General features: G+C 33.7%; 11 protein-coding genes across 11 annotated transcripts; 7 read left to right on the top strand and 4 right to left on the bottom strand.

Annotated features, from left to right (window-relative positions):
* Nucleotides 1-38: 38 nt before the first annotated feature.
* On the top strand, nucleotides 39-1,120 carry PPL_00821 (Glycoprotein endopeptidase - like protein; the record flags this gene model as incomplete). Its single annotated transcript, XM_020571841.1, has 2 exons — nucleotides 39-586; nucleotides 652-1,120. The coding sequence occupies 2 exons, from the start codon at nucleotides 39-41 to the stop codon at nucleotides 1,118-1,120; spliced, it is 1,017 nt and encodes a 338-aa protein (XP_020438364.1).
* Nucleotides 1,121-1,183: 63 nt separating this feature from the next.
* PPL_00822 (zinc-finger domain-containing protein) lies at nucleotides 1,184-1,824 on the bottom strand (the record flags this gene model as incomplete). Its single annotated transcript, XM_020571842.1, has 4 exons — nucleotides 1,184-1,244; nucleotides 1,350-1,443; nucleotides 1,554-1,632; nucleotides 1,720-1,824. The coding sequence occupies 4 exons, from the start codon at nucleotides 1,822-1,824 to the stop codon at nucleotides 1,184-1,186; spliced, it is 339 nt and encodes a 112-aa protein (XP_020438365.1).
* Nucleotides 1,825-1,999: 175 nt separating this feature from the next.
* PPL_00823 (ADP-ribosylation factor family protein) lies at nucleotides 2,000-2,592 on the top strand (the record flags this gene model as incomplete). Its single annotated transcript, XM_020571843.1, has 2 exons — nucleotides 2,000-2,150; nucleotides 2,231-2,592. The coding sequence occupies 2 exons, from the start codon at nucleotides 2,000-2,002 to the stop codon at nucleotides 2,590-2,592; spliced, it is 513 nt and encodes a 170-aa protein (XP_020438366.1).
* An 80-nt stretch (nucleotides 2,593-2,672) lies between these two features.
* Nucleotides 2,673-3,666, bottom strand: PPL_00824 (uncharacterized protein; the record flags this gene model as incomplete). Its single annotated transcript, XM_020571844.1, has 2 exons — nucleotides 2,673-3,463; nucleotides 3,531-3,666. 2 exons carry the CDS (start codon nucleotides 3,664-3,666, stop codon nucleotides 2,673-2,675), a joined length of 927 nt encoding a protein of 308 aa, XP_020438367.1.
* Nucleotides 3,667-4,564: 898 nt separating this feature from the next.
* PPL_00825 (transglutaminase-like domain-containing protein) lies at nucleotides 4,565-7,384 on the top strand (the record flags this gene model as incomplete). Its single annotated transcript, XM_020571845.1, has 3 exons — nucleotides 4,565-4,682; nucleotides 4,970-6,905; nucleotides 6,973-7,384. The coding sequence occupies 3 exons, from the start codon at nucleotides 4,565-4,567 to the stop codon at nucleotides 7,382-7,384; spliced, it is 2,466 nt and encodes an 821-aa protein (XP_020438368.1).
* Nucleotides 7,385-7,597: 213 nt separating this feature from the next.
* On the bottom strand, nucleotides 7,598-7,801 carry PPL_00826 (uncharacterized protein; the record flags this gene model as incomplete). Its single annotated transcript, XM_020571846.1, has 2 exons — nucleotides 7,598-7,673; nucleotides 7,743-7,801. The coding sequence occupies 2 exons, from the start codon at nucleotides 7,799-7,801 to the stop codon at nucleotides 7,598-7,600; spliced, it is 135 nt and encodes a 44-aa protein (XP_020438369.1).
* A 386-nt stretch (nucleotides 7,802-8,187) lies between these two features.
* On the top strand, nucleotides 8,188-8,778 carry PPL_00827 (uncharacterized protein; the record flags this gene model as incomplete). The annotated part of the gene is made up of 1 exon (XM_020571847.1): nucleotides 8,188-8,778. The coding sequence occupies one exon, from the start codon at nucleotides 8,188-8,190 to the stop codon at nucleotides 8,776-8,778; it is 591 nt and encodes a 196-aa protein (XP_020438370.1).
* Nucleotides 8,779-9,047: 269 nt separating this feature from the next.
* Nucleotides 9,048-10,626, top strand: PPL_00828 (TBC domain-containing protein; the record flags this gene model as incomplete). The annotated part of the gene is made up of 2 exons (XM_020571848.1): nucleotides 9,048-9,230; nucleotides 9,313-10,626. 2 exons carry the CDS (start codon nucleotides 9,048-9,050, stop codon nucleotides 10,624-10,626), a joined length of 1,497 nt encoding a protein of 498 aa, XP_020438371.1.
* A 49-nt stretch (nucleotides 10,627-10,675) lies between these two features.
* Nucleotides 10,676-12,131, bottom strand: nup43 (WD40 repeat domain-containing protein; the record flags this gene model as incomplete). Its single annotated transcript, XM_020571849.1, has 5 exons — nucleotides 10,676-10,935; nucleotides 11,011-11,165; nucleotides 11,246-11,381; nucleotides 11,458-11,887; nucleotides 12,003-12,131. The coding sequence occupies 5 exons, from the start codon at nucleotides 12,129-12,131 to the stop codon at nucleotides 10,676-10,678; spliced, it is 1,110 nt and encodes a 369-aa protein (XP_020438372.1).
* Nucleotides 12,132-12,908: 777 nt separating this feature from the next.
* PPL_00830 (RNA recognition motif-containing protein RRM) lies at nucleotides 12,909-14,518 on the top strand (the record flags this gene model as incomplete). Its single annotated transcript, XM_020571850.1, has 2 exons — nucleotides 12,909-13,067; nucleotides 13,178-14,518. The coding sequence occupies 2 exons, from the start codon at nucleotides 12,909-12,911 to the stop codon at nucleotides 14,516-14,518; spliced, it is 1,500 nt and encodes a 499-aa protein (XP_020438373.1).
* Nucleotides 14,519-14,702: 184 nt separating this feature from the next.
* Nucleotides 14,703-17,277, top strand: PPL_00831 (SMAD/FHA domain-containing protein; the record flags this gene model as incomplete). The annotated part of the gene is made up of 6 exons (XM_020571851.1): nucleotides 14,703-14,994; nucleotides 15,085-15,353; nucleotides 15,416-15,976; nucleotides 16,040-16,528; nucleotides 16,745-17,152; nucleotides 17,215-17,277. The coding sequence occupies 6 exons, from the start codon at nucleotides 14,703-14,705 to the stop codon at nucleotides 17,275-17,277; spliced, it is 2,082 nt and encodes a 693-aa protein (XP_020438374.1).

Consider the following 17,277-nt stretch of genomic DNA (forward strand, 5'->3'; position numbering starts at 1 on the left):
TATATTTATATATCAATCTATAAAGAATGGTTATAGTAATGGGATTCGAAGGTAGTGCCAATAAACTTGGTATTGGCATTGTGAAAGAGGATGGAACTATTCTATCGAATATTAGACATACCTATATAACACCACCCGGTGAAGGATTTCTTCCAAAGGATACCGCTAAGCATCATCGGTCATTCATTATACAGTTGGTACAGAAGTCGCTGAAGGAATCTAATCTTACACCTAAAGACATCGATTGTTTGGCGTACACAAAAGGACCGGGTATGGGTCCACCTCTGAGATCGGTTGCAGTCGTTGTAAGAATGTTATCACAACTCTGGTCGAAACCAATAGTGGCAGTCAATCATTGTATTGCGCACATAGAGATGGGTAGATTGATTACCGGTGCCGTAGATCCAACCGTACTATACGTCAGTGGTGGAAACACTCAAGTCATTTCATATTCTCTCAAGAAATATCGTATCTTTGGTGAAACTATCGATATCGCCGTCGGTAATTGTCTCGATAGATTCGCAAGAGTCATATCTATACCAAACGATCCATCACCAGGATACAACATTGAACAATTAGCTAAAAAGTATGTAATCTTAACATTATATATTAAAAGAAATAGTGACTAACAAAGTAAATGATTGCTTATAGAGGAAAACAATTTATAGAATTACCTTATGTTACAAAAGGAATGGATGTATCGTTCTCTGGAATATTGTCGGCAGTAGAGAGTATAGCAAAGAATGGTTTCAAGTATGATAGTACCGATAGTAGCAAGGTTTGCACTATGGAAGATCTCTGCTATTCATTGCAAGAGACGGTGTTCTCTATGTTGGTGGAGACAGCGGAGCGTGCCATGGCACATTGTGGTCAAACCGAGGTATTGGCAGTGGGTGGTGTCGGTTGCAACGAACGTTTGCAACGTATGATCAATGAGATGGTAGAGCAACGTAACGGTAAATCATTCGCTATAGACGAACGTTACTGTATTGACAATGGTGCAATGATTGCATGGGCAGGCTATCTCATCTTTAAAAACGGTGAAACAACACCTCTATCTGAAACATCAACAACTCAAAGGTTTAGAACTGACCAAGTAGATGTAACATGGAGAGATTAATCTTAAAAACAACAACAAATAAAAATATAATAATAAAAAGAAATATAAACAATATTATTATTATTATAATCTAGTAGATTCATTTCTATCACTTCTATCATCAGCTTGACTTGATGAACGTGTTCTATTTTATCTATAATTTAACATTTTTTATTTTATCTATTTAATTTATAATATAATATTGTAATAAAGGATCGATCCACCTTTTTAATGATGGTGGTGTCCATGCTTTTTAACAAAACGAATACCACAGTAACCACAAGCTTGTGGTTCTGCATTATCCAAATTTATATATACCATTGGGTGTCCTAATGGTCCATTACCTGTTAAATGGATAGATAGATATATGATATATTGTTTGATTAATCAATTTGTTTCACTTTTATATAACTGCTGCTTCTAACGTTAATAGAATGAAAGATCTAATACATACCACCATCACAACCAATCTTATCAGCAGAAATCTCTACAGGTTTAACTTGGTGAATCAAATGTTCAGCTGTTTGTCTTGGCTATATTGAGTAGTAGTTTAATGTGTTTGTTTGTTTGCAGATGTTAGATATATTTGTCATTTTGTATTGCTGGTTAACAATACGTACCATAACATCATATTTATCAGGAACGATTGGGCTCTTGACTGTAGATGGTGCACCACTTCTTAAAACAACAGCTAATCTTTGTGAAAAATTTCTAAATAATGACATTATACTATATTAAATGTTATGAATGAATCAATCGATTTACTAATCAAATCAATAAAGAAAGATGAAAATGATGAAAAAAAAAATTTCAAAAAAAAAAAAAAAAAAAAAAACTTTTGTATCTTTGATTATGTTTGGACTGTTTTTATGTAACTATACAGTACACATTGTTAAATAAATGGGTATATTATTAGCAAAGTTTTCACCAGAATATATTATAAGAATTATTGGTTTAGATAATTCTGGAAAAACAACGATATTATATAGACTTAAAGGTGATCAAAGTTCAATTTCAACGGTTTCAACCAATGGATTTAATTTAGAGACAAGTAATATTTATTATTTAATTATATAATACATAAATATATAAATCAAGAGTTGACTTATAAAAGTGAAATTCTATTTTTAGTTCAATGTATGAATAAAAATTTAGTTATTTGGGATATAGGTGGACATAGAAATGTACGTAACCTCTACAGACACTACTATCCACAGAGTCATGCATTGATATTCGTTGTTGATGCTTCGGATCATCAGAGAATCGATGAAATGAAGGATGAATTTGCAGAGGTATTAAAGTGTTCTGAAGGTGTACCAACCGTTTTAATACTAAACAAACAAGATAAAGAGAATGCAATGACAGAATCTTTCATTAAAGAGCAATTGAAACTCGACGATATCAAAGATAGAAAGTGGTTTGTTCAACTTACCTCTGCATTGAATTCTGAGAGTAACAGTAGTCTTTTACAATGGTTATCCAATAATATTTAATAATAATCTAGATTTTATTTTTATTGTCTTTAATTATATTTACATAGTTACAATTATAGATCATAATTGTTTATTCTTAATTATTTAGTACTACTTTCAGCATCAAGAAAATGTACTGGTTTTGATAAATTCCAAGCATTATAATATCTTTGGGTATCGTCAATGATCGATGGTTGTTGAGGATTCCAACCTAATGTCAACATCGCCTTCTTTCCCACTGTGACGCTCGATACTGCCAAAAGATTGGCGAGAAAATCTTCTTTTGGTGGTTCTGTAAAGACAACGCTTTTTACTTCGACATTTGCAGCTCTGGCCATTGCTCTTATAACTTCTTCTGTTTTGAAGTAATTGACCGATGCAATATAGGTCTGACCTCTGGAGATCGATGACTTTAGTGCAGCCAGTAAATAGAGCTGGGCTAGGTCGTAGGAGTGAACAAACGAACGATATTGGTCAGAGGTACCAAAGACACTGACAACACCATCTTTTGGTTTAGTTGCCAATCTAAAGTACAATCCAGATCCAGATCCAGCTCTTCCATAGACAAACGACGGTTGGATCACAACACCACCAATAGCGCGGTATTTCTCCTCCAACTTGATTCTCTCAAGCAACACGTCTAAAGTTGGTTTGTAGGTAGTGTTTTCATCGATGAATTCACCAGCGTCAGTTGCGCCATAAACCAAAGTACCAGAGGTGTAGATAGGAAGCAATGATGGTCTTTTGGCAGTGATTTCTTTCAATTTATTAAAAATAGTTTGTGCTGTTTGTGGATTACTGAAATCAGCAATAGCTTCAATAACAACATCAACCTTTTCAACAATTGGTCCCCATACATCTACATCAGATGCACTTCCAATGACAGGTATTACTAAAAATTAAATAAATAATTAATTAATTGTTGTTATTTTAATTCGATGTTGGAAAAGGATATTTACTTTCTTTGGAGATCAAATAATCAGCTTTCTCTTGATTTCTTGCCAAACCATAAACCTTGAATCCATGGTTCAAAAAAGACAAACTGACATCAATACCAATTGAACCAGTTGCTCCTAATACAAAGACAGATGACATTTTATTTTATTTTTTATTTTGTTTTAGATATTAATTATTATTATTTTCTTTAGATAATTGTTTTTAATTATATTTGGTTTGTTGATTAAACTTGAGTTCTCAGACTCTATTTATATTGATTTTAGTAAAATCCATATATAAAACTTGGTGAAATCTCAGGTGTTTTTTGGTTTTGGAAAGGTCGGGGTAATCGTATAAACCATTTTCGAATCTTTTGACGTTTTTCATTAACTTCCATTTTTGGATTAATTTTTTCAATGGAACGTCACACACAAAAATTCTATCACCAAAAGGTAATGGATTTATACAGAGTTCTAAGAACGTTATTTTTTATATTAACAGGTATTGAAATGGAATAACAAATACAAATATAAATAATAATTCGATACCTATTGAGCAATCAAGAATCTATTTGAAAGTAATCTTTCATTTATTAACCAAAAATAAGTTTGATAAATATCACCCATATACCTTGCCGTTGATGACATTGATTTAGCATTGTTTTTATACTACTTGTGTTCATTGCCTGCATAGTTTTGCTATTGTATTTACATGTATTCTATTTAAAATAGATCTTTTTTATTTATTAATTTAAATTAATAATTGAAATGAACAACTATGATCATTTAAAAAAAAGTCATGTTTAAAAATAAAAAGGTTGTAAATACTGCTATCTTTCATAATTTTTTGCAGTTGGTCAAAAAATTAGATTTTTGTCGAAATAAAAAGTTTTTTTTCTAAAAAAGGAATTTTTGAAAATTTGATTAACTATTTTTCTAGAAAATTAAAGGTTTCCATTCCCTCATTAGTAATTTTTTTTTTAAAAAACATTTAAATGTCAAAAATTTTCTATTAAATATTAATTTTAATATCAATTACTATATCTCAAATTATATAAATGAATACTAGAATAGATCCCAACTATGATCTCTTAAAGAAAGAGTTTTATAATCTATCCAACTATGCCACAAATCTTTCTTTGTTTATAAACGATGTTTATATTAATAATATTAAAGGTATTTTTCAAAAAACAATTGATTTAAAACTATACTAAATTATTTATTTTATTTTTTATTTCTCAAAAACACAGATTTATATAATAATACAAAAAATTTGTTTGGTGTCTTAATCAACAAGCAATCATTGGATAGCAATCAGTTGAATATACACTACAGTGATGTATTGACAAGAATTGAAGGTACCATCGATCTGTGGGTCAAAGAGAGAGAAGCATCGGAAATAGCTAGTATTTCTACTTTTTGTCAACACCTTCAAGTGATTCAGGAGAATATTGAATATTTAGATTCTTTACAGCCAAACCATAACGAATACAACAATCTGAAAGTACAGATATTTAATGATGTCAAATCGATTTATGAACACAAGGCAACTCTCATTGATCAGCCGGTAATCAATCTAAGATTCTCATTCAATTACATCCTCCAAGAACTCAGTACCATTCACTTTGAAACTGCAACTGCAATCCAACAACTTACATTTTCAAATCCAGTTGCAAATCTAAATCCATCTGCAAACGTTCCATTAAATCAGAATACATTAAACAAACAACCAGCTGTTCAACAACAACAACCACCAGCTGTTCAAACACAACCAACTATTCCAGTACAACCAACACCAGCACCACTAAAGAAGAGACCTATTTCAACGTATGGTGGTGGCGGTGGAAATAACTTTGCAAAACCACCACCAAACCAACAACCACCATCTCTCAACCAACAGAACCAACAACAACAACCACCACCATTAAATACACCACCTGTATCATCATTAACATCAAATCCACTATTTAATAGACAACAACAACAAGGTGTGCCTTCACAAAATTCAAATGTAACACCGGTACCTACTACTACAGCACCACCCAGAGCAAGACCAGTCTCTGCTTATCCAGGAATGATTCCACAACAACAATTTAACAATGCAACTACACCTCCACCAACAGCACAACCACTCAAAAAAGGACCATTCTTCAAACCACCACCAGGTCAAGCTACTCCACAACCACCACCACCACAAGTAAATGGTAACAGTTCAACACCTGTATCCAACCAAAATGTATCAACACCACCACCAACTAAATTCCCAGTTGTTGGTATTCCTTTACCATCACTTGCCAAACCAATGCCTAACAACAACTATAACAATAGTAGTAATAATAATGAATCTCCTCCAGTGTTACCAGCAAGACCACAGAGATCAATGTCGGTAACCACACCTCCATCTCAAATGCAAACAAATCAATTCGTATCTCCTCCAACTTCACCACCCCATACTTACTCTCCCCCACTATCCAACGCTCAACCACCAATGAAATCATCATATAATCAAGCATTCCAACAAACACCACAACATCAACCACAACAACAACCATCATATGTTGCGAATCAATCAATAGCACCACCAGCAAGATCAACTACACCTCCACAACCACCACAGATGACACCCCAATACAACGCTTTTGCTAAGCCAAGCTCTATTATGTCAATGTTCAGCCAACTTGGTGTTGGTCAAACAACCTATCAATATCAAGTAATAACAAATCCTTATGGCTATCCTGAGACAACCATAGATGAATTGATGTTCAATCATGAACAACACAAAAAGATGTGGCACAAGAGATTCATGATGACCAGAGAATACGTGATAACACTTCGTTGTGTACGTGATGTTATAAAAGAGATTGAAAGTGGACCGTACACTCATATCAAGCTATTTGTATGCGCACCAATTTCATTCCAAGGTCAAGATATCAAGGCGTGGTCATATAAAGTGGTTTGTCATACATCCGGTAGAGTAATGGACCAACCAAAATTGCTGCCAGCTCCAGGTTTACATCCAATCTACATGATCGACTATGCCAATACCACTGTAAAAGGAAAGTTCACTGTTTCCACAGTCACCGATGTCGATATGTATCGCAATGCCCTAAAGGAAGTAGGTCCTGACGATCACGTAGAATACTATCAGCTTAGTGACGAAGAGCGATACTACTATACACAACCGAATGAACAGTGCAATTTCAATGAACCGGCATTCACAGCATTCATTCAAGAGCATCTATTGTATCCAATACAATTCCAAGATGGAACCACTGAGAGTATAATATGTTTCTGCTATCGTGTATCATTGTTTATCAAGAAGCATATTAGCTATGAAATCAACTCTGGTGGACAGAAACCGTTGGAAACCTTCAAAAAGAAATTGGCCAACTGTGGAAGGTAAATATTTATTTATTTATTTTAATTTGTTTTCACGATCTTTTATTTACTAATTGTATAATTCTAGCTATGCAGCACTTTTCACAAGTATCACACGTTACCATGGTATTCCTACTAGATCGTATTCCGGTATCTCAGTGTACCCAGATAAGACAAGTCGTTCATCGGATGGCAGAGAAATCGTTGAGTCAGGTCGACATGCACAAACCGAATTCTTCTATGAAGGTCTTTGGATACCCTATTGTGGATCGGTCATCACCAATGATGTTTACAACTCAAAGGCATTTGGAGAAACTGGTATATTAACATTCGCACAAGAGTTGAATGCACCAAATGCACATCTTGAAGGAATAGAACATTTTGGAAAGCAATATCCTCATTCTCTCATCTCTCCTGCAACCTCTTATAAGATGTCTGTAAAAGGCTGCAAAATGAGTCCAAATATGGAAAAAATTGAGACAATAGAGAAATTAAATTAAATAAAAAAAAAGCAGTTAAAAATGTTATAACAACAAAATATTAATATGCCATTTCAAATATGTTTTATAAAGAGTGATTTATAAAATTTTAAAACTATAATCACTCGATTTAATTAAATATAGAAAGACTAATTCGAGGGAATAAATAGAGATCTCTATGAAATCAAAATTTATTTAAATTGAATGGTTGCTATTTTGAGTGTTCATAATAATCTAAACAACTACACAACGAGCATTTATACATCTACCAGTTGGACCACATTCAGAGTCGTATACGCATGCAATAGCGCTATATTCATAAAAATTAATTATATTAGTATTAAATATAAAACAAAATAAACGAATAAATGTTTATTACCTTTGAGATACTGATAAAAGTACAACAACTACGATTAAAATAGAGGTTTTGAAATTCATTGTTAAATATATTTGTGTGTTTAAATAATAATTATTAAAATAATAGTGATTATGATTACAATCAAAAGAAAAAAAAGAAAACTTTTAAGTAAACCCAAACCAAATTTAAAAAATAAATATAATTAAATTGAACATTCAAAGAACGAATGTGAATCAATCTCAAACTTGGGTCAACATAACACATGCCTTAGAATTCCCTATTTTTTGATAGATCCCTTGTTTGTGTGTTCACAATATTTTTGAAATTATTTTGGTGTTGGATTTTTTTTTTTTTTGAATTCTGCAAATATAATGAAATTTTCTGACAACTTTTTTATCATATTTTTTTTTATTATCAATTTTGTTTAATTCCGACACGTGTAAATATTATTTTACATAGGAACAAAATGGGTCAAGTACCTAGTAAGAATGAAAATCAACAACAACCACAACAACAGCAACTACAAAATGCAACAATTAACAATCAATCAGGTTTTGATCTGAACAACAACAACAACAACAACAACAACGCTGATGATGATGATAACAACGGTAAGATGGCATCTGGTGATCAGATTAGTCATTACTTGAATAATGATATTCCATATACATCGTTTGGTTATGAGAAACCACAGAGTCAGTCTGCATTACCAACTAGTTCTGTTAGACCAACAACTACCACCATCAACAAAACTAATAGCAATAGTAGTAACAACAATAATATGAGTGATAGTATAACGAAAGTTGTTGAATCGATCGTACCACAAGTAGAGTTGGAACCTGAAGAGATAATGTTGTCGAAACTACCCGTAATGTTACCTTATATTCCAACAGCAATCAAGCATGACCTCTATCTAGATAAGATTACAGGTGCACCGCTTACTGACTTTGATACATTCGACGTTAACTCAATCTCCAGAATGATGGCTACTTTTAAAATATATTTACAAGATATAAATAAAGATCTTGATAAAAGACAGGTATGTCTACAATCCTAGAATGCTATTAATTTTTAAAATACTAATCGATCATATTATGATTATCATTCACGGAATAGGATACAACCAATAGAAAAGTTAAAGAAATGGAAGTACTATGTACGAAAGCAAATCAATTAATGATTAAGCATGTTACTATAGTCAAGAAAACAATGTCTACATTACCAGATGGTAAGTTTAAACTATTTCTTTAGATATTAATAAATAATCAATCTATTAATTAATATCACTTATCTCTCTCTGTGTTCATTCATTAACCAGTTAATAAAATGGTTCAGAATTTAAAAGAAACACAACTGACGATGGATAATGTTTTACTTTCAATTGACAAGTTAACAAAGTTGTTACCTGAGAATCTGCAACAAGAAGAAGCCATTGAATTCTCTGAAACATTAAAAAAATCACCAATTTCCACACCATCATTCACCTACTCCCACACACCAGAATCAAATGTATGTATTTTAAAGAGTACTATATATATATATATAGAGATCTATATTGTTACTAATAATAATTCAATTTATATAATGATAGTTGTCATTGAAATCAATAACAAATATGATTCAAAGAGTTAGCGATAAGAAAGCAGTTTGGATTGATGATATTCTACCAAAGATGTCGACAATGAGACACACTGGAAAAGTAAAGGAACTGACTAGGCGTGGAATAGACAAGGATATCCGTGGCTTAGTTTGGCAGACTGCTCTCGATAATCAACTAAACATTGAGCCGTCACTGTATCAGAGTTTTCTTGAGAAATGGGGCGATAAGATTGAAACAAATATCAGCTTGATCGACTCGCCACCATCAACCAACAGTAGTACGAGCAGCTCATTGAATTCATCGTCGATCATCTCTAGCTCACTACCTTCGAATGCAACACAATCGCCACCACCATCGCCACCCAACGGATTCAATACAACCGAGGAAGCAATCCTCTATAGTTTTTCAATGATTGATATTGACTTGCCAAGGACATTCGCTTCATTCTCGTTGCTGAATCACGAATCCTCACAATTTAGAAAGCAACTGCAGCGTATCTTGAAAGGCTATGTTAACTTGTCGCCAACACTCGGTTACGTCCAAGGAATGTCTTATCTTGCTGCGATGCTACTGTTACACATGGACGAGTATCAATCGTTTGTTTGTTTTTGTAATCTTTTGAATAATCGATTCCTCCAGTCACTCTATCAGCTAAAGATGAAGGAGGTCGATAACTATATGAATGCATTCGAGATGATGCTTCAATTCAATATGCCAAAGCTGGCGGAACACTTTAAGGAACTACAGATGCTGCCGCATCACTATCTAATTCAATGGTGGATGACAGTTTTCTGCCAGTCGCTACCACTCCCAGTGTGCATACGTGTCTGGGACTGTTTTATCATCGAGGGAAATCTCTTCCTCTTTGTGACTGCACTCGGTATCCTTTTCCACTACAAGAAGCAACTGGAGGAAGGCTCGCTTGAGTTTTGTAAGAATTTCTTGGCTAATCTACCAAACGATCTCGATGCAGACAGTCTCTTTAGGTCGATCGACAATATCAATATCTCCTATTGCTCGCAGATCTACAAAGAGATTGAGAGAGTGTTGGCCGACGACATGGAGTTACAATCGATAGAACAAGAACCAAACAATTTCAATAGCAATTCGACCAACAACAACAGCAACTATCATTCGTTTGATTTAAGACATACAACCAACTCACCAAACAATCAATCACCAGAGGTACTTTCATCGTATGACTACGAAGAGGAAGAGGAATACAGTCAGCACAGCGACAACATTAATGATCAATTGAGATTTAGCGCAAACTCAATTGTTAACTTATCACCTAGAAATCATTGAATAAACAAAAACAATATTAATGATGATCAGACAGTAAACATTGGTATTATTAATTAATAAGTGATTTTATTACTAGACTTTGAGATGAACCAACACAAAACAGATGATGTGCACTGATATCGAATGAATCGATCGATGACGCTGTCAAACCCGATGCAACTACTGGTGTAACTGCCTTGTCATAGAGATCGAATATATTGGTAGATGTCATATTGTTATCTCTGTTGTAGTCATATAAATATACTGATCCATCTTGTGAACATGAAAATAATTGATTCGATTTCGATTTACTAAATTCAACTTCCCAAACTAAAAATAAATGATAATAACCGTTCGTTAGATTAAATAATAATAATAATATAAACAATAATTAGATTAACTTACCATGAGATTTATGATTTTGATTCTGATCGATTGCAAATGAATTTCTAAAATCGAATAATGAAACATAACCATCGGCATTTCCAGTTGCAATTATATGTGTTTGATCATGATGTACTGCTATAGAATGTGTTGGTGATGTCTGTGTTTGTTGAACTCTAAAAAAAAAAAAAAGAGCAATTAGGAAATTCAATTGATTTTGTTATGAGTGTATAAACAATTGACATATCAAACTTACTGTCTTATTGTTTTGATTGGTTGATGTGTACTACTTCTGATATCCCAAAACTTTAAAACAGAATTGACACCCGAAGTTATAATCTCATTGTTTGTCATATATCTAACTGTATGTACTGATAACCCATCAATCTTTTCTAGAGAGTATGAATCAATAACAATATTGTTAGTCAAGATCTAGATCGTTGTTGTTTGCTATTTTAATATACTCACTGTTTGTATATATTGGTATTGGAGAATCAATTGATAAAACATTTAAAACACCATCATTTCCAACAGTGACGATATGTTCATTGTCGTAGGTTGTGTCGATTGCAGTGATTCCACCTTTGTGCAAGTTTTCCCAGCGCTTTACTTTCTCTAGTTTGCAAGATGGCTCTTCTGGCATATCTAATGAGGTATTATTTTGTTGAGAGTGTCTACCTCTGTGTTGCACCTCTGTATATTTCTTTGGTATGCTATTAGGTTTGATTACGGTAAGCGATCCCTTTGAATCCGATGCAACTATAGCTGGTTGAGATCTCATCTCTACGAATCTAAGATCACTGATCACACCACCACCACCATTTGGAAAGTAAGAGATCTCCAATGGTTCATCGGTTTGTCCTTTAATATCTACACCCCATAACGATATTCTATTATTCTAAAAATATAGAATTATAATTTGCAAAAAAAAAAAAAGAAGAAATGTTAATCATTCATTATTCATTTAAATAATCGTATGTATGTAGATTATGATTCAATTCTTAACTACTTACACTTTGATTTGAACCAGTTGCAAATAATACAAAATCATTATGATATGATTTGTTGAGACATTTCAAACGTGATACTCTCTGTGATATATAATGTAGTCTACACTGATTCGTAGTTATTGATGTATCCATTGTTTGATTTTTAATGCTGTATAGAACTGATTAGTTTAGTTTACACACCAAAGCTTGATTAACTACCAAACAATGAACTTCTAAGATTTTTTTTTTTTTTTTTCGTAAATTTTTGTTTGTTTTTTTTACTTTTTTTTTAACTTTTTTTTTAAAGTTTATTAAAAATGAAGAAAGTTAATGTTTTTTTTTTTTGGTTCAAAAAAACTGACAAGTATTAAAAAATATAATAATAACTGAACCATTATAGTATATCTATTTTTATTATTATTGTTTAATATCCCCGTTTTTAGAAGAAATATATTAAAAAAAAAAAATCAAAAAAAAAAAAAAAAAAATCAGTAACAATAGCAATCAAAGTTTGTGACAAAATATTTTATTTTTATATATTATAATCACCAACCCAACAACCTAACATTTTCACTGTTGTATAACATTCCATCAAAGTTAGTCATTCTATTTATTCCATTTTCTAGAACGGCAAATCAACTCTTTTCAATCTTTTTTTTTATTAATTTTTTAAAAAAGAATCAAAAACAAAAAACATTCATCATTCAAACTTTTTATTTAATTTAGGTATGTTTAGTTTATGAGTGTTACGATTTAAAATTATTTAAATTAACAATCAATCAACAATCGAAAATATAGAAATAGTTTGAAAACATCGATATATAATTATTTATTTTTCAACAATCAACAACCCAACCAACTTATCGAATTTTAAAACACACCCACACGCATATTTCAACAACAAAGTTATACAAAAGTCAAATCACAGTAATGGATTCAAAGAGTAATTCGATCGGTCTTCTCTTCCTTGTTAGGTATTACACTGTTTTGTCTCAAAGCCCAGAGACATTAAAGAATTTCTATCATGACAAATCTGTCTTTACCAGAAGACAAGATAATCATACTACCTCTTCAGTTGTTGGTGTAGATGTATGTACTGTGAATGATTATTTTTACTTTTTGATATATTCATATTGATGATCTTTGATATTAATTACTTGTAATCTACAACTCTTTACTTTTCCTTTTAAAAACAAAAGAACATTCACAATGAAGTGATGAATCTAGGACTTGGTACTCAAGTTTCGATTCAGGCAGTAGATTGTCAACCATCTTTGAATGGTGGTTTATTTATTACTTGCACTGGTATTATGAGAAAGGATATGGAGAATCGTAGCTTCTTCCATTCTTTCTTTTTGGAAAAGTCTCAGACCACTGAGAGCTACTATGTTCTCAACGATGTTTTAGTTTACGTAGGAAGAGAACAAGTTGAGAATATTCCAGACGAAGCAAATGCTGCTGACGATCAACATCATATTGGTTCCGACTCATCGGTTGATCTCTCTGAACAGATTGCTGTTACTAGTGATGTCGTTGATCCGTCGTCTGCCAGCGAATCATTCAACCAGGTCGTTCCAATCACAGAGAACGACTATGTTCAATCAAACGGTGCTTCTGAACACTCAACAACCACTACCACCACCGCCACTACCATTGATCAAGAGACTACTGCTGCTACTGCTGCTGCTGTCATCGAGCAAGAGAAGGAAAAGGAGAAAGAAAAGGAAGAGGAGACCACTCCTTCTGTTGCCGCTGCTGTCAGTGCAGGTAATGCTGGTACACCAAACGGTGTCACCAAGCCCGCCTCCAATGTCCCTGCCGCTGCTACTGCTGCTCCAAGCCAAGCACCAACTCCATCAAACACACCAAAAACCTATGCTGATATTTTATTATCATCGGGTGTTACCTCCGCTGTCACAACTCCCGTTGTCGTCGCCGCCGCCGCCGCTCAACAACAACCAACAGTAGTTCCAGCACAAGTCGCATCGACAATAACAGTGGCCCAACCAACATCATCAAACTCAAAAGAGAGTCACAAAGAAGGTTGCACTCTCTTTGTCAGTTTTGTAAACAGTAAATTCCTATTGGAATCGGCTCAACTCAAACAGGTTTTCTCACAATTCGGTAATGTTTCACATGTTCGTGTGTTGACCAACTATGCATTTGTCGAATTTGAAAAGCCAGAGTTTGTACAAAATGTACTTGCCTACATCAAGAGTGGTCGTCATCTCATGATCGGTGATAACCAACTTAAAGTCGAAGAAAAGAGAGCAGGTGCAAATAAATTTAATAACAACAATAGTAACAATAATAATAATAATAATAATAATAATAGTAAACATAATAATAACAACAACAACAACAACAGTAATAATAGTAAAAGAGATAGTAACAAACAACAATCACCACAACAACAAGATAAACACGATAAATTAAATAATAAACCAAAGTTTCAACAAAGACCAAGTCAAGGAGGTGCTGCTCCAAAGCAACAAGGTGATGCCAATAAGCCAGCCCCTAAAAAACCTGCTAACAAATAAATAATTTATATAATCAAACTTAAGTCCATAAATAGTCAAAACAAAAATTTCTTGTAAAAAAACAAAAAAAAAAAACAATAAAATTTAAAGTTACAAAAAATTTTTGTTATTGCAACAGTCACATTTTTTTTTATTATCAACAACACACAAAAGATATTTTATTTTTAATTATATATTTCTATAGATGTCAAATAATACATATAAGATTGAGTATGCAAAGTCGGGTAGATCATCATGTAAAGCAAAGCAATGTAAGGGTAACATACCAAAGGAAACAATAAGAATTGCAAAGGTGTACCCTTCTGCAAGGTTCGAGGATGATGGAACTGCAGTCGACTATTTCCACCCGCAATGTCTTTTTGATTCTCAAGTTAGAGCAAGAAAGACAACGAAAAAGGTTGAGGAAATCGAAGATTTAGAGGGTTTCGAAGAGCTTTCTAAAAAGGATCAGGCTGCTATCAAACAAATGTTACAAGGTAAATAATAATGATCAACCACCACCACCACCACCACACACAATTGGTTTGTTTTAGCAATGCCAAATCACTAACATATACAACAAACAGATCATTTAGATCTGAAATCAGGTAAAGGCAAAAAGAAAACAACGACAAAGAAACCTAAAAAAGATAAAGAGCCTAAACAAAAGAAGTTTGAAGATTTTATGTTTCATGGAAGCGATAATGAGGGTGAAAAGAAATCATCTTCTTCTCACACCGCTTCGGCGAATACCTCTGGAGACACAGGTATTACAACACAACCCAAGCAAATCGATGTCAAGCATGCATTGTCTTCAAGATGGAGTAAATCATTCGACCCAGAATTTTTATCTAAAGTAAATATAGCTTTGTGTGTTGCTAATTGTAATTTAATTAATTAATAATCATTTTGATATAGTTTGGATTCGATCAATTTTTAGGAAAGAAAAGAAATAGCAGTCACCTTCCAAATAATAATATGGTTTTCTCAGCATTGAATTCGGTGCCAACACCAAGCGATGTGTCTGTTGTGATATTGGGACAATCGCCTATTCCAAAGCGAGAGAGTGCCAGTGGATTTTCATATTGTGATGGCGCCGCACAATCTTGGCGATTAGACAAGTGTAAGGCCACTACACGTAATTTTATAAAGGCAGCATTGCTCTCGAAAGGTTGGATATCAAAGAGCGACGATGTTGAAACTGTTCAAGAGGCACTCAAAGAAATCGATCTGCCATCCGATGCCGCTAAAGATTGGTTCAAGGCAACTGCCAGACAAGGTGTACTTTGGCTCAACACCACCATGACATGCACAGAAGACAAAGAAGACGATAGAAAACCACACGAACAAATCTGGTCTCCATTCATCGAGGAGGTCATCAGAGTGATATTCAATTCCAAGGTTAATGACTCAACATCGGACATTAAAGGAATTGTATTTCTGCTACTTGGAAAACATTTCAATGGTTGGAAACAAACTGTAAGTTTTATTTTAATCTGGTTTTATAGCGGTGCTTGACAAACACTAACCAATAGATAACAGATTGAAAAGGTGCATTCCGAAATCATGGGTATCGTTCCAATTGAATTTATTGAAGGAAACAGTCCAGTTTTAGAAACATTCCACAATACCAATTATCTTGTCCAAACAAACAGCATGTTGAGCAAAATGTCAACACCGGAAATCGATTGGTTCCCATCTTCTCAGACCGATGACGATTACGAAGACGAAGACGAAGAGGAAGAAGAAGAAGAAGAGGAGTCGGCCACTGCCGCATCGTCAGCCACCGACCGATCAAAGACAACATCCTCACCTCCACCAAAGAAATCAAGTGTTTTAGCATTTGACGAGGATGATATGTTTGATACCAAGGATACCAGAGATGAGGGTAACAGTGGTAGTATTGGCACCAATACAGAGATTGGAGATGACTTTGCCTTGCTTGTTCAAGAAGATGGTACGAAAATCAAGATGTCAGATGGCGAAGATCTCACCCTTGGTCGACAATCTTTACAGATTAGAGATTTATTGGTCAGTCGAACTCAAGCATCTATCATTGCAAAGCGAGTGGGAGGCAAGATTGAAGTTGAGCTGACTCCCCTTGGCACAAACCCAATGACACTCATCAAGAATGGATCCGAAGACCACACACCGCTTGATCAGAAAAAGACATATCAACTAAACCATGGTGATACATTCTTATTGTGTTCACAAAAGTATCCTTTTAAATTAGTTATTCCGTCACAGGCTCATATGAACACCAGCAAACCAGTCAATAAGAAATCCACCTCCACTACCACCACACCATCCACATCAACAAAAAAATCAAAGTCGCCACCAGCTGATGATTCATTTGATGCCATTGAGAAGAAAGATTTAGAGTTTGCCAAAAAGCTACAGGAAGAAGAAGAAAAGATGTTCCAATCGAAAGGAAACAGTGATGATGAATCCAGTAAAAAAAGAAAGAAACCAACAAAGAAAGAGACCAAACCAAAACCAAAGAAGAAAGTAAAGAAGAATGAAGACGACTATGATGATGAGGATATATATGGCTTTGATGATGACGATGATGAGGATTATGTTCCAGATGAACAAGATGACGATGATGATTATGTGCCACCAAAAACACGTTCACAATCAAAACCCAAGTGCAAAGTATGTTTATTTATTTATTTATTTTTTCATAAAGTTTACTAATTTGTGTTTTTTTTTTATAGTATTGGGATACTTGCTACAGAACAAATCCTCAACATTTGGCAGAATTCTTACACCCCAAATAA

The sequence above is a fragment of the Heterostelium album genome (assembly GCF_000004825.1).
Source record: "Heterostelium album PN500 unplaced genomic scaffold PPL_scaffold1, whole genome shotgun sequence".
Lineage (NCBI taxonomy): Eukaryota > Evosea > Eumycetozoa > Acytosteliales > Acytosteliaceae > Heterostelium > Heterostelium album.